At 43.1% G+C, this 15,376-nt stretch overlaps 7 protein-coding genes across 7 annotated transcripts; all 7 read left to right on the top strand.

Annotated features, from left to right (window-relative positions):
* Positions 1–432: 432 nt before the first annotated feature.
* TM35_000091450 (uncharacterized protein) lies at positions 433–1,908 on the top strand (the record flags this gene model as incomplete). The annotated part of the gene is made up of 1 exon (XM_029024384.1): positions 433–1,908. One exon carries the CDS (start codon positions 433–435, stop codon positions 1,906–1,908), a length of 1,476 nt encoding a protein of 491 aa, XP_028884161.1.
* A 369-nt stretch (positions 1,909–2,277) lies between these two features.
* Positions 2,278–2,784, top strand: TM35_000091440 (uncharacterized protein; the record flags this gene model as incomplete). The annotated part of the gene is made up of 1 exon (XM_029024383.1): positions 2,278–2,784. One exon carries the CDS (start codon positions 2,278–2,280, stop codon positions 2,782–2,784), a length of 507 nt encoding a protein of 168 aa, XP_028884160.1.
* Positions 2,785–3,261: 477 nt separating this feature from the next.
* TM35_000091430 (putative membrane-associated protein) lies at positions 3,262–5,133 on the top strand (the record flags this gene model as incomplete). The annotated part of the gene is made up of 1 exon (XM_029024382.1): positions 3,262–5,133. One exon carries the CDS (start codon positions 3,262–3,264, stop codon positions 5,131–5,133), a length of 1,872 nt encoding a protein of 623 aa, XP_028884159.1.
* A 620-nt stretch (positions 5,134–5,753) lies between these two features.
* On the top strand, positions 5,754–6,545 carry TM35_000091420 (RNA-binding protein; the record flags this gene model as incomplete). The annotated part of the gene is made up of 1 exon (XM_029024381.1): positions 5,754–6,545. One exon carries the CDS (start codon positions 5,754–5,756, stop codon positions 6,543–6,545), a length of 792 nt encoding a protein of 263 aa, XP_028884158.1.
* A 498-nt stretch (positions 6,546–7,043) lies between these two features.
* TM35_000091410 (uncharacterized protein) lies at positions 7,044–9,929 on the top strand (the record flags this gene model as incomplete). The annotated part of the gene is made up of 1 exon (XM_029024380.1): positions 7,044–9,929. One exon carries the CDS (start codon positions 7,044–7,046, stop codon positions 9,927–9,929), a length of 2,886 nt encoding a protein of 961 aa, XP_028884157.1.
* A 374-nt stretch (positions 9,930–10,303) lies between these two features.
* TM35_000091400 (uncharacterized protein) lies at positions 10,304–10,801 on the top strand (the record flags this gene model as incomplete). Its single annotated transcript, XM_029024379.1, has 1 exon — positions 10,304–10,801. One exon carries the CDS (start codon positions 10,304–10,306, stop codon positions 10,799–10,801), a length of 498 nt encoding a protein of 165 aa, XP_028884156.1.
* Positions 10,802–11,252: 451 nt separating this feature from the next.
* TM35_000091390 (uncharacterized protein) lies at positions 11,253–15,374 on the top strand (the record flags this gene model as incomplete). Its single annotated transcript, XM_029024378.1, has 1 exon — positions 11,253–15,374. A coding segment is annotated over one exon (4,122 nt), but the record flags the coding sequence as incomplete, so codon positions are not given.
* Positions 15,375–15,376: the final 2 nt, after the last annotated feature.

The following is a 15,376-nucleotide window of genomic DNA, read 5'->3' as shown; positions in this document are numbered from 1 at the left end:
TTTTTTTTTTTTTTTTTTTTTTTTTTCTATTCTTATTGCCGGTATTATTATCGTTGATAAGAGAATTATTATTATTATTACTATTACCTCTCCACGTGAAACAGACTAGTGCCAGTGGAAAGGTCGTCCGCTGTAATCATTATAGGGAAATAGGAGAATCAAAAAGGGGAAAAAAGGGAAAAAATAAAAAAAAAAGGATAAAGACTACTTCACACAATACCTTTAAGAGAGTTTTAAAGGGACGCGTGGCGTTATTACTATTATCATTATTTATTTTTTTATTTTTTAATAAACCCCAAGGATATCTTCTCTTTTTTGTTTTTTTTTTCATTTGTGGAATTTTTTTTTTTCATATTTGTGTGGTTTGGCCCGTTATTCTTCTTAATCGTGGCACTTCTGTAAAAAAAAAATAAAAAAGAAGAAGAATAAAAAATGTTGGGTTTACTTATCGCTTGCGGAGACAGTACTGTTGAAAGTAATGAATACGGCGAGTTGAACTCATTACGGCTGCTCTCGCGACTCTTGAATGAGACTTCAGAGGAGGAGAAACCACAGCAGCAATCTCAAGAAGAAGAAAAAGAAAAAAAAGAAGAAAAGGAGTTAAATGTTGAAAGAGTGCCGGTAGCAGTATCACTAATATGTGAGGCTGTGATCGAGCAGACCGAACCGCAGTTGAACAATATAGAAGGTCCTTCTTCTTATTTATCTTCTCCTGCCACTCATATCGTTGCTAATAGTGGTAGTGATAGTGATAGTGCCGTTCCACCTGTAGTTTCTCAGTTGACGGCACCGCAGACGGAAGTGAAGTCGTCTAAAAATGTACTGGAGTTTCTGACGACGACGTGTAGTGATGATGAGTGTAATAAATTTCCCACACTGCAGTTTCTTGGCAAGATGCTGCACAGCAATACAGCGATAGTTCCTCCTTCTGCTAATAGTACGGTTACTGTTATTAGTCCCTGTTCTTCTTCTTGTGCATCTGTGGAGATGGACCCGCCAGTCCTCGAGCATACGATGCGGGCCACCGCCCCCAAATGGTCTTCCCCTATTTGTAGACGCACTAACACTACTTCTACTTCTATTACTCCTACTCCTACTATTACTCAGACCGTTACTAATACTACTACTGTTAATCCTACGAATAGTACAAGCGATCCAGTCTTTTACGATGCGATGTCCACAACAATAGGGGATACAAGACGCACACCGCAAGTATACCCAACTAGACCGGTCTCTGCCCCTGGCGGTGATTCGTTGAGTGCGCGTGTCTCGTATGCTGCACGATACTTGGAGCGTCTGCACTTCCGCAGTCCCATCATTGTGCAGCCCTCGTCCTCTCATCAATCATTGGAAGATGATGAGAGTGTGGAGATGTCAAATTTTATGCGTTGTTATCGTAATCTCGCAGAGTTACCACCCAAACACCCACTCATGCGTGGTGGTAGTAGGATGGCTAGACCAACAAGAAGAAAATCAGCAACAGGAATGCATGGAAGAGAAGAATTATTTGATTCTGGTTCACTTTACTTTGGTAATAGTACTACTAGTTCTTCTAATAATAAAAAGATGCAGGTAAATAATCAACTATACACGCATGTTTCTGGTACAACATCACGTACTTCCTCACTCCCTGTCAAAGAGAGTCCTTATAGACCTCGCAGAGGTCATGTAAAAAATATGTGGGATATACGTCGAAAAGTAGTGCAACCACAACAAAACCACGAACAACGAAGGGATCAACCAACTTATTTATATCCCGGTAACAGACAACAAAAACAAGAACCTTTTAACAGTAATAATCCCTTTTCATCTTTAATGATAGAAGGTAGAGCGATGCCAATTCCATCGCGAGCTCCACCTACTGTTCTCGTAAGACATCTCCGTCGTGGAAGAGTTTTTGCGGGATAATTGAAAAGGAATATACAATAGAGATGAATTTATATGTTATCGCCTTGTTAGTAGTGTCTTTACGAGACCACTAATTATTTCTCAGAAGTCTCTTTTTTCTCCTTCAAAAAAAAAAATATATTTTTATATATTAGTTTTGATTTCACTTCACACTTGCACTTTTCTTCCTTTTTTTCCTTATGACTAGTTCATCACCACCACCATACTGAGAGAGAGAAAGACGGGGAGAGTGAGGCATATACACACACACACACATAAACACAACGAAAGAGAGAACAGAGACAACGATAACAAGAATAGATCCATAAGCAAATTAAATTAAAAAAAAAAAAAGGAAAACGAACAAAAAAAAATTAGGTGTGATTGATAATGGGAGGTGAAAACTATGTGGAGGGTGACCTCGGTGCTGTCTTCAATCAAGCGGAGCCACTGACACTGCCGGTCGTTGTGCAGCTCTTGCGTGGGCGGCGGGACACTGGCGACGACACGGACGCGGAGAACCCCGCGATGGCCCTCATTGAGCGCACGCGCGGGCAGGTGGAGATGATGCAGGAGACGTGCGCCGACGAGCACAGCGTGCGGCGGGTGCTGCGCATGCGGCTGCGGCTGCGCGACGAGGGCGAGACGGGCTTCGCGAACGCCCACTTGGCGAACTTCGTGCTGGACGCGGAGGGGAACGTGACGGGCGTGCGGGGGCCGGCGGGCGAAAACGGCGACGAGGCCCTCCGGACGGCGCGGCTGCGGCCCTTCGAGGTGGTGGCGCTGGCGACGCTGCGGCCAAAGACGGTGGAGGAGGCGCTCGTGCTGCTGCCGTCCCTCTCGCGCTACGACCTCAGTGATCTGAATCTCGCCCTGAATACACTGGAGTCCATCTGAGGTGGAGAAGGAATTGCCCTTCTATGACCTCCTTGTTATTATGATTGTTATTGTTATTATTATTATTATTATTATTACTCCGTTTTGTCAGTTGTCACGTATTTTTAACCGACACAAGGCACTTGCGAGGGAAGTGCAGTGCTCTTTTCTCTCTTTTTGTTTTTTTTTCTTCTTGTGTTTCACGTACTGGTTGATGCTATATGATACCCGTTGTTGGGGTAATACCGGAACGAAAGTAATAAATAAATAAACAAATAAAGAGAAAAAGACAAACCTCTCTTACATTTATTATTATTATTTTTTTTTTATTGCTCTCTCGTTGAGTCTCGGTTCTTTTTTTTTTTTCCTCTTGTTGCTCTTCTTCTACTACTTGGGGAAGTTGGTGTGTGTGGGGGAATACCACGTGCAGAACGGAGGTATATTTATCCCTTGATAACTACGTAGGGACCTCAACACAATTTTTTGAAGGGGTTATCAATGTTATTAGAGAAGGAATTGAAGGAGCGAAAACCATGTAGCGGCGTAAAATCAGATATTCCTGTAAAGAAACGTGGCAAACGCATTGTAGTTTTATTATTTCTTATTTTTTGCTGCATCTCTTTGATTGCATCTGTAGCGATATTTGATGAAAGTAGTAATAATAATAGTGTTGAGATTCCGATGATGTCTGTACAGTCACAGTCTCAAGTTAAACAAAAAGAAGAGATATTCAACGATAAGGCAATACAGGAGGAAAAAAGACTTTGGGACCGTGAATTACAACAGGAACAAATTTTACAGTCACGATTTGCAGGACTTTTTATTGGAACTGCCATGTTTAACGAATCTCTTCGAACTCAGTTAGAGGATATTCCGCAATGCCGTGTCCTTGGCAAACCATTTCTAGATTACTTACATAAATATCTGTTATTTCATTACTATACACCTTTTAAGGAAGACAACGCGTCACGTCTTATTTACTCATGTGAAAGTCACAAAAAAGGTCATCTTTGCGGTGGTATGGGCGATCGTTTTCGTGGAATTATTACGGCATTTTGGTTGGCACTTCTTTCACGTCGTCGATTTGAACTCTATCATCCCACTCCTGTTCCATTTCAGAAGTTTATGCCACCTTATTTGGTAAATTACATTCCTTCTTTGCGTAACAACGCCTCAAGAAGGCAAGGGATCATTCCAGATGAACAATCTCCTAAGAAATATCGAGAATCACTTTCTACTTTAATAACGGCCGCTCCTATAAACTTTCATTTAATGAGAATTGAACGGCATAAAACTTATGTTTTACATCAGAAGAATGCCAATAATTGGAAATTAGAACGACCCGTTTATGGGAGTAATGAGTGGTGGCGACCGCGTTATGTTGTAGAAGATATTCGAATACAAAGTAATTCTGCTGGTATTGATGGATACTTGTACAAGGATCATGAATTATATGAATTAAAAAAGCGAATACTAGGACTTGAAGAATGTAATATTTCTTGTTATTATGGTTGTTTAAGTCATATTCTTTTTCAACCTGATGATCGTATTTGGGATGCGGCGGTACAAGTTCTTCGTGAATCTAAGGATAAAAACTTATTAGCCTCTCTTTCTTCAGGTCGAAAAGTTAAAGCTGGAGAAGTGTTACCTTTTGTTAGTTTACAGGTGAGAATGGGTGGTTCTTGGGCTACTGGTTTACATGTTCCCGAGTCGGTTCGAACATTCCCATGGTCATTGCCCCATTACTTCGCTATGACTCGTGAAGTGGTGAGTGGAGAGGCATGGCGTCGTCGTCCAGATCTTTTTCCATCTAACTACCAACTTGCGAATACATTTCGACAGAATAATTCTGTTGTACTTTTTGTATCTTCGGATTCAGCAAAATTTGTGGAGGAGGCAAAACGTTTACTAGGTGACAACCATAGTGTACGCATTCTTTCTATATCTGGAGATTCCTTTCAACACACGGATACATTAAATCTTGCAGATCTACGCGGTCAAAAGAGTGATGCAACGGCAGAGGATGCAAGGAGTCGTGCATACTTTTTAACTCTTTTAAATCATTATTTACTTAGTATTGCCTCTCACTCCATCATATCCCAATCTGGATTTAGTGACACCGCATTCTGGCGCAGCCGTCAAGTAGCGAGCGCTATTTTTATTGAAGTACAACGTCAAGAGGCATGGCAGCATCATCTGCGATATAGAGATATTCATAATAGTACCATAGGGGGAAGTGTAAAGAGCAGCAGCGGCAGCAGCAGCAGAGAGACAACGCCTGTCAGTAGACTTGTTTTACACTCTGCTGAAGTTGTGAGTAGCCGTATTTTGCATGATCTTCGCGCCCCACCGACACCATTCTACTCGTAAGATGTTTTGAGTAAAAAAAAAAAAAGTAGTGCTGTTTGTTTGTTGATCTGTTTCTTTGTATGGGTGGGTCTGTGTAACGGATATAGATAGAGGGCAATTTCTCTATTATTCTTATTCTGGAATACATTCACTATATATTTTGCATGACATGGATATGCTTCTTGTTATGTATATTTTTTGCTGTTTTTTTTTTTCTTCTTTTCGTTGCGTACACAGAGAGTACCTGTTTCGTTGTTCACTCTTGCTTTTTTTTTTTTCTGTTCTTCTTTTTATTGTTTCATTGCTTCACAGACAAACATGTGGAAACATATATATATATATTTCTTTAACTATTACTTGGTTTTATTATTATGATTATCAATCCTGGCCTATCCACTAAATATTATTATTATTATTATTATTATTATTATTATTTTTATTTTTATTTTTATTTTTATTTTTTGTTTTGCATCTTTTCATCTCTATTTCCTTCTTTCTTTTAACTTTTTTTTAAAGGGTGGTGCAGGGGATTAGCTTTAGGTGTATATATATATATTACATATATATATAATTTTCCCTGCTGTTAGGTGTGGGGGTAACTGTTAGTTAGAAGGGAAGGAAAAATAAAAAAGAAATAAAAAATGACTACTTTCAAACGGGAAGACCTCTGTCGTGTTTTTTTTAGTGATTTGTCTGAGCAGTGTGATGAGGATCTTATCTATGAACTCTGCATGCAGTTTGGCCCTGTGGCGAATATCACTTGGCCGACGACTGGCAATCTTGGCGGTGGGGGCGCGCAGCACATGACCTTCTGCTTTGTGGACTTCCGCAATGCGGAGGACGCCAAGTACTGTTACGAGGCCCTCCACCGCAGTCGCGTGAAGATGTTCGGCAAGGAACTGCGGGTCTCCCACGCGAGCACCGACATTCCCGCGCGCGAGAGCGGCGGCCGGGCTGCAAACAACCGCCACGCGGTGCACGAGCTGCACGAGATTGGCGCGAAGGTTGTCGTCCGCGGCGTGGACCCCGCCGTGACGGAGTACGAACTGACGACGTTCTTCGAGCAGTTCGGGAAGTTCGCCGTGCCGCCGCGGATGCTGCGCGACTTCGACGGCAACTTCCGCGGCGTCGTGGTGCTCTCGTACGACGACTTCGCCTCCAGCGACCGCGTGATCGACGAGATGCACCACAAAGTCTACCGCGACCGCCCGATCGCCGTGCAGTACGCCGAAATGGCAGACGGCAGCGGGCGGCGGCACGGCGGCGCGGCGGAGCGCGAGAACGCGGCGATTTTCCGCGAGGAGGCGCGGCGGCATGCGGAGCGCATCGCAGAGGAACGCGCCGCGGCCGAACGGCAACGGACTCGACGACGGCAGGAGAACGTCGCATGGGCCGCAGGCATCGATCCACACACGCGCGGGCACAGACAATGATAATAACAGAATGATGATACTTACACACACACATACAGAGACATGCACGCAGAAGGAGAGAAGTTCGTAAAGAAAAACAAAAAAAGAGAGAAGAAAAATACAACCAGTGTACTATCAGCCAATTGGACCATTTGTCTACCTTCATTCCTATCCATATATATATAAAGTACGTACTTTTCTTTTTCTTGTAGGGCATTTCGCTCGCTTGTCAGCTTGCTAGTGTGTTTGCTCGTTTGTTCTCCACATGAGTGGTGTCTCTATCTCTCTCTCTCTTTTTCTTTTTATCTGATTTTTATTTTTATTTTTTTTATTTTCTCCTGTAAGGTACACTGTTTTTGTGAAGCTTTTTTTTTGTGTTTTGGTCTTTCCACACACATACAGTTTGTGTCTGTGTGAAAGGTGAGGAAAACAAGAACAACATAGAAAATACACATAGAAGAAAACAATAAAAGAACACAAAAAAGATATATAAATATATAAAGAGAGAAGGGAACTTCAATGCCTCGTCCAAATGAGATGCAGCTCTCAGCTGCACGGGAGGATCGACTTCAACGGGCACTGCATGAAAATCACCGACTCAAACGTGAGGTCTTGGAACTGCAAGACAAACTCAAACTCGTACAAGTGAAGTTTCACAAAGTGACAAGGGACCTTAAACGAGTCTCACCGGAGGTACTGCAGGAGTTGGAGAATGTTACTACTCAACCTTCTCTTCCTCACACACTGCCGCCTCCTTCTACACTACACAGTACGAGACCTCACTCCTCTAGCGGCGCCCTCCCACAAGGGAAACGTACCTCAGGGGAAGCTACTTCCGGCAAACGACTGTTATCAACATCATTGCCTCCATTAACAGCCTTTGAGGGCGGTTCTGCACCTTCTGCAGCAGACGTGGAGGAGTTGCAACGCTGTCGTGAGGCCTTACAGCGGGCGCAAATGGAAATTGCATCATTACGTGCTGCGGCACAGACAGTGGCCGTCACTTCATCATCGGCATCACCAGCAGTGACATTGGTATTAGATCAACTACGGCAGGACCTTGAACGTGTGGTGACAGAGAGAGATCGGTTAAATAGAGAGTGTGATACTCTTCGAGAGCAGTTAGGTCGAACACAAGCTGAGTTAAACAATGTTCGTTATTCTCATGAACAACAACGTTCTTTTGAGAAACAGTCCTATGATGTTCTTAGTGAGAAGGCTAAAACTGTGGAGGGTGCGAGGATACAATCAGAAATAGAATATCAAAAAATAATTGACGCTCTTACACAAGAGAAGGATGCGCTTGCATTAAAACTACGTCTCATGCTACAAGAAGAAGCAGGAAGACAACATGATTTAGCTCTAGTAGATCCTGTAGGACTCATTCAATTACAAAGTGATATTCAAGACAAGTCTAAGCAAATTACAATTTTGACAAGCCGTATGCAAGGGGCTCAACAACAAGTAGAGACTCTGAAAGGAGAATGTAACCGTCTAGTAGAGGAACTTCAACGTTTTCACTCTGTCTTGGCAGAAACAAAACGACAGTTATTTGAAGTGGAACATGAAAAAAGCATATTACAAGTTCGTTGTGCAAGAATGGAAGAACTTGAAGAGGCATTTAAACGCAAGAGTGAAGAAATTATTCGTCTAGAACAAGAACTTCTTCGAACAGCTGGAACTCTTCAGAGTTGTAATCGTGAAACAGAAGAAGCGGTACGACGAGAACTTTCCACTCGTATTGTTGATCTTCAAGAGATGCGAGATAGTGCAGAGTCTAGACGACGTGAAAAAGAGTCTCAGTTACTTGAAGCGCAGCATCAACTTGCAGAGTTGCGACGACAATTAGAGGTTGCACGTGGAGATGCACAGATGTACCGTGAACAATTACAGAAAGCAGAAAAGGAACGTATGGAATTGTCAAGACATGCGGCATTAGCAGGCCATACAGTGGAAGAGTTTGGTGAAGAAGATGTACACCGCGCCCTCGCCGTCGCCGCCGTGCGTAAAGCAGCGAGAGGAACAGGCACAACACGAACAAAGACATTAACAACAACATCAACAACAGCAACAGAAGGAGCACGAGGAAAAGGTATAGATGAAGTGGCCAATAGACAATCCGAAGAAGCCCAAGAGACACTGGATATGTGGGAAGCACTACAGTGGGATGAGGGTTGGGAGGCGGATCAGCTACGGGAAGCACTCGCAAGTGCGGCACTGGATATGGAGCTCGCAAGTACACGATGTGCACAAATGAGTGAACAGATAGAACATGGACGGAAACTTCAACAAGAATTAGCAAAAGAACGTGATACATTATTAGAAGAAAATATAGAAATGCGTCGACGACTGACACATGTGCAAACAGTCTTTGCTAAACAACAACTAGAGGCATATAGAGTGGCAAAATTACGTGGAAGTGAAGAAGGTAGTATAAAGAATGCTGGTCTTATTACATTTAATATTCGTGATTTAGAGTGTGATGCAGGTCTTTTACGTGCTCTTGGTATTAGTGATCCTAATGGTGCTGCTGTTGCATTATTTTTCTCATTGGATGGATTAAAATCATATGATACAATGCTTTCACCGACATTTTATTCTCTGGATGAGCCACTAGATATTACATTCCGTTATGACCATATGGAACGAGATGAGATTACTCTTTCTGATATTCGCAATACAACATTTATCTTTCAACTTCATCAAGTTCATGGGGCAACCAATACTGTTATAGCTATGGCAGAATTACCTGGTGTGGCATTACTTTCATGTCGTGAATTAACAGTATCGGAACGAATTGTAATGTTAAGTGGTAATGGAGAACCATCAGGTGCCATATCTATTGAGATGTGTGCATCTAATTTAATGCTTCCAATTCTACTCAATAGACCACTTTTATCAGAGACCAATGAAAACAAGATTAGTAGTGGTAATGACAATACGGATATGTTCTTAACCTCAGAGGCATTACGTGCGGCATTAATATCTCTCCGTAGTGTAGTGGCATTACGAGTGCAGGTATTTCGTGCTGACGGATTATTGGCTCCACCCACACCGCAGCCGTATGTTTTCTACACAGCATCTGCGCCAAGCGGGCTTAGTTGCGTTCGTGACACCGTTGTACGTACATCTACGAAAGCTTTTACCACAGATCCTGTCTTTGATGTTGACCCTGTGGATCACCGCCTGGTGGTGGATCGTGAACTTGTACAGTTTGTAGCCGAGGGTGTTATTGTGTTTGTTGTGTTTGATGAACAGGCGAAGGAGGTGCGGGCAAATTTGGGTGTGGTTGAGGTGCCGCTGCGTCCGTTGTTGGCCTCACCGCAGGCGGTGGTGCGCACAACAGAAGTGCTGCACCCGCAAGGCACGTTGAGCGTTGGTCTCTCGTGGGTTTGCAGGGCATAGAAGAAGAAAAAAAAAAAAGCACAGTAAACTCACTAGAAGATAATATAGTGTGTTTATTTGCGTAATTTTTTTATCTGCTGTAAATGCAGCATGACATACATGAAGTGGTGAATGTGGGGGAAAAGAGAAAAAAAAAAAAAAAAAAAAAAAGAAAAAAAAAGGATGAACAGCGAAAAAAAAAAATAAACATATATATATATATATATATATATATATATGGGTTTTTTATGTATTTTTTTTTTCCTTATATACTCACCTTGTTTTTTTCTTCTTCTTTCTTCTTCTTTATCTTTTTCTGTTTCTTGTGTTTTTATTTCATTTTTTTCTCTTTCAGAGTATAGCTATAGAGAAAGAAGGCTGTGGTGGTTGACGGCATGCTGTTCTTCACCCGCCGCCTTCTCGCGGAGGTGACGACGATCAACAGCAGCACCGCCTCTGCCAGCGGCCGTCTCATTCGCATTCGCAAAAAGTCCAAGTGGATTGATCGCCGCAGCAAACGCATTCCCCACAACGGCAAGGACGTGTGGCTCTTTGGCGAGCAGCCGAGCTGCGCCCTCTGCCACGTCCGCTTCCGCTACAAACAGGACTACGAGGCCCATAAGGAGAGTGAACTCCACCAGAACCGGCAGCGGTGGGTGGAGACCACGCGGTGGTGGCGCGACGTCGGCGAGCCGCAGTGGCAGCAGAACGCCGCCGCCGAGTGGAGGGCATTTCAACAGAAACAAATCGCCGAGCCGCCCAGCGGCGGGCCGTGGCGGCGGGCAGTCATGCACGAAACCCCAAACTGGCACACACCACTGCAGCCGCCAAACGCGCGCGCGGAGATTCGAGAGCCGCGGGATCAGCGATGGCCGGCATCGCCAAAGTGGTAAGAGGAGGTTTGGGGGGAAAAAAGAGAGATGCATTCAGCACTGCGATGGGTTGTATTTCCTTTTTTTTTGTATTTGTGTGTATATGTGTCTCTGTGTAGTGGTGTGGGGTGTAGTTTGCGATTCTGATCTTGCCAATAGGAGTATGTGTGGTGTTTGTGTTTTTGCTGACGTAGCTCTCCCATTTTTTTTTTTTTATTATTCGCTGTTCTCACCATGTCGTGAGGAATTGTTGATTAGCACCTACCGTGTTTTTTTTTTTTTGTTTTATGATTGTTTCTTTTTTTTTTTTCTTTTGACGTCTCTCTTTTCCTAGGAGGAAGAAGTCTGGACTCAGTGCAGAGGTTTCTTCTTATTCAATAATTGCTCATTTTGTGAACAAGAGCAACAACATCAATAACAACAACAAGAAAACGAAGAGAGAGAGTGCAAAAGATTAGTGACTACTTCCCGAATGAGTTACTCTCTGCCGAGCATTGAGAGAGGCAAAAGAAGCAGTAACACTGGTTGGGGTAAGAATAATAATAACAACAGCAACAATAACAACAACAATAACCGCAGTAATGGTAAGAAATCCCCTATTGCCGCTACAACTGATGATGTGGAGACCGTAGAGGAGTTTCATCGAGAGATTCACCGGCGAACAGTACACCGTGTATGTAGTAGTACATATGAACATGAAGGATATCTTAAACTTCTCCGAAATGTACGAAAACAATTTTTAAACCGTCCAGAACCAGAAACATCAACTCGTCTCCCTCTCATTTCGAAAACTCCAATCCCCCCTCATACATGGGGAGGAAGACCATCCACACTATCACCATTAGCATCACAAGCAGCAGCAACAACAACGGCATCATTATCATCAGCAACAGCAAGAGAAACTCGTGTGGAGAATGAAGATAATAAAAAGAAGGGTAGAACTACCCCTTCCCTTTTCTCACGTGGTCTGCGTTTTAAGAAGGAAGGTAGTGAATTCATTTCCCGTGCTCATGAAGTACAAAGTCATCAGATCCCACTTGCAGTTCTGGAGGAAGTGGAGCGTCAGCACTTGATAGAAACAGAAGTCTGGGAGCGTCGTGTAATTCTTCAGATGATGGCTGTTAGTTATGTTACCTTTGTTTTGCGGGAAGAGTTGGAGGACCTTCAGAATTCTGAGCGTAGGAGTCGAGCTAATATTGTCTACGGAGAGGAAAAGGAACGTCATTGGATGATAAATGAATCTGAAATTGGTGTACAGCTTATTAAGTATAAGATTGCATTACGTGCCAAAGAGGATAAACGAAAGCGACTAGAAGAAGCAGATGCACTTTATCCATTAAAAGGCAATGATAACCGCAGTAAGGTTACTCCTCACCCACCACAACAAGAACCAGATGCGCGACTTATTTTGCAGCGTTATGTAAGATTGAAACACGCCACTGATATTGCCGCTCGACAAAATCAAATGGTTGAAGAACAGGAACCGCAACAATCAGATGAAGTGCAAACAGAGGAACATCAAACGGTTTCGCCTGGGCGTTGTCCGATGACTAGTCTTACATTGCGCACCAAACTGCGTAATACTATTGGTATCTCAGCCTATGTGGACCTCTTGGATAAAGATGCGGAAGATCGTAAGTTGATTGAACAATGTGAAGCAGAAGAATTTGAGGGTATTATGGCTCTTTTTCAGGAAGAGTACTCCGTTGTACAAGTTTGGCAGCATAAACGTATGCACTTGGAGCGTTTATTATATTGGCAAAAATTACGAGAGGAACGTCGAAAGCAAGTAAAGGAGGTAGTAGAAGCAGAAGTTATGAAAACTACTATAATATTCACAGATGAATTTGAAAGATGTATAGTATATGAAGATAAAGGACGCAGAGTTATTTCTGCAGAAGAAAATGCTTCTCGTGCTATTATACATAAAATGTATGAGGAGAGTACATTTTATGCAAAAATGGATTCCCTTATTGCTGAACATGAAGAGAGTTATAAAGCTTTCGTTGAAGATGAGGCAGTACTTCGCCAACTTTGGTTACAACGTTTAGAATTGGCACTACGTGTATCATTAATGCACGCATGGGAGTATGATGTAGAAACTAGAATCTTAAAAAAATTCTCACTACTACAATTTCTTACTGGACAAGATTCCAGATGTACTAATCAGATAGTTACTATTCAAAGAGCTTTTCGTCTCTGGAAAAATGGAAGACTTGGATGGCGTTTTACCCATAGAGAAGTTGGACGTATTATTCAATCTAATCGTGATGCAAAGAAAATTGAGCGTGGTATGAATTCATTAAATGCTTTTAAAGCTTCTCTTATGGCTGATTGTGCTGCTATCCAAAATGAAATATTGGCCATACATAAGGCAGAGATAAAAGATTTATGTGAAGAAGAGTTCCGACACCGTGTTATTGTTACTTCACAGGAGGAATGGGAGAAAACGAAATTATATCAGGCGGAGAGATCAGATATTCTTGAAAATATTATTTTGCCAAAAATAGAATACTGTCTTTCCAGTGAAATTGACCGCCGTCGAGAGTTGGACGTTGCGGAGGAGTTTGAACGTCTCCAAATGTGCGGAATATTTAAAAATCTTTTCTCTATAATGGCTAATAAGTGGGTATTGGAGGAGAAGGAGGAAACAATAGATCGTTATGCCATTGAAGAATCTGAACGGCAGTTATTTTTATGTATTCGTGGAGAAGAACTTGATGAGCGGGAGATTATTCGCATTACAGCTATGGAACGGGATGCGGCTCTCGCAGAGGAGCGTCAGTTTCTTGCAGACTCATTATTCTATCGTATGCGTATCCTTCAAGAATCACATGAGGCGAAAATATATCAATTCATGTGGAATTGCAAACAAGGTGCATTGGAAATCGAGGCATGTGATATACGTCCGCGTCAAACACTTTTCCAGAATTTCCTTACAGATGTGAGAGAATCTTTTATAGAGGAGGCCTTCCGCTTTAATGCAGAGTCTGCTGCTTTCTTCTTGGAGTACCACGACGATACCATTCAAACGGCTTGTCTTGCAATAATACCATTACAGGAGACGGTACGGCGTGATGCTGAGATGTCTGAGGAGCAGCAGGAGTGGGTGGCTCTTGTAAAGATGGCAAATGAGGAGGCGAGCGATCAATTACGATTGTTGCAGCGTCGAATGGCGGCGGCTACTCTCATTGCACAGTTTTATCGTCGTTATCGCCGCGGTGAGGTGGGACGATCTGGGCGGCGACAATATTTGCACGAACGTTATGCATTTAAGAAGGAACAAAAGGAGTTGCGAGAGATGCGGGAGGCGCAGCGGATGGTGGTGCAAGAGTGTAAAAATGCATTAGCGAAGGAAATACGACATGAGTGTGAGGCGAAACAACATTCCATTGGATTGATGTTGCAAGTGTTGGAGGAGAAGTCTGAGCCGTGGGCACGTGCAGAGATTGAGAAACTGGAACATATTGTCTACAATGTGATGTTGCGTAACTTTGCCTCCAACGCCACTGTGTGGGAACCGGATGCGGTGGCGGTACTCTGGCAGTTGGAGTCCTACGAGCGAGTTCGTATCATGCAGGAGTGGCAAAAGGAATTTGAGTGCGTTTTTGAACCAAAAAAGTCAACTTTTCTTTTGGATCTCATGGCATGTAAAGTGCAACGGCACTGGCGCCGCTATATTACACGCAAACACCAACTCGCTGCTCTGCGTGAGGCTCTACGGCAAGTTATTCAGCAAGAAGCAGAGGAACGGGCATGTGTAGAGTTGCATGAAATGGACGCCTACGTATTTGATCTTGTGAAGCCCTTGCAGGGTACAATTCTGCTGAAAGAGTACTTGATGAATGATGTACCGCAGCTTCTCTCTCACATGTGCTTTGATGTAGACTTTGCTTACGCTATTGAGGAGGATGAGTGGCGTAATCGCATGCTACTACTGTGGAGAATGCGACACCACCTCTTTGAGACGACACTTGAACAGGAGGAACCACGTACACGTGAAACACTTGAACAGAATTATTTCTACGATGCCGCTGAACAAATGGAGCTCATGGAAGATGAAAAGACAGTACGTGAAGTATTACAAAATGAGCGTATTCTCTTTCTACTACGTATCTTGATGAGGGAGGAACGTGAACATCGTGACATTATTGAACTGGAGTATGATAAAACTGTTCTTGAAATAACAGAAAGTGAATTCCGAGTAGTTCTCTACAGGACGTACAATACCACACTTGTAGATCCAATTTGTGTGCAATTCGCATGTGAACAGGCTGCAGTCATTGGGGAAGAGGAAAGCAGAGAACGGCAGGAAATTCTGAGAGTTTTAGAAGCAGAGAAGGTGAGCTCTGAGCACCACGATACTTCCAGCATTGCACAGAACGAAAATAGTGACGTTAATATCACTGTTGCTGAAACAATTTCCAAGGACAGTAATCAACGGCAATTGCAGGAAGAAGTGCAGGAACCCGAAGAGCCAGCTCATGAGGATAAGGAGGAAGAAGTAGAGGAACCCGAGGAACCCGCTCATGAGGATAAGGAGGAAGAACTGCAGGAACCCGAGGAACCCGCTCATGAGGATAAGGAGGAAGAAGT

This window comes from Trypanosoma theileri, assembly GCF_002087225.1.
Source record: "Trypanosoma theileri isolate Edinburgh chromosome Unknown TM35_Tth_9_V1, whole genome shotgun sequence".
In the NCBI taxonomy this organism is placed as follows: Eukaryota; Euglenozoa; class Kinetoplastea; order Trypanosomatida; family Trypanosomatidae; genus Trypanosoma; species Trypanosoma theileri.
This window is presented reverse-complemented; position numbering and strand designations above follow the sequence as displayed.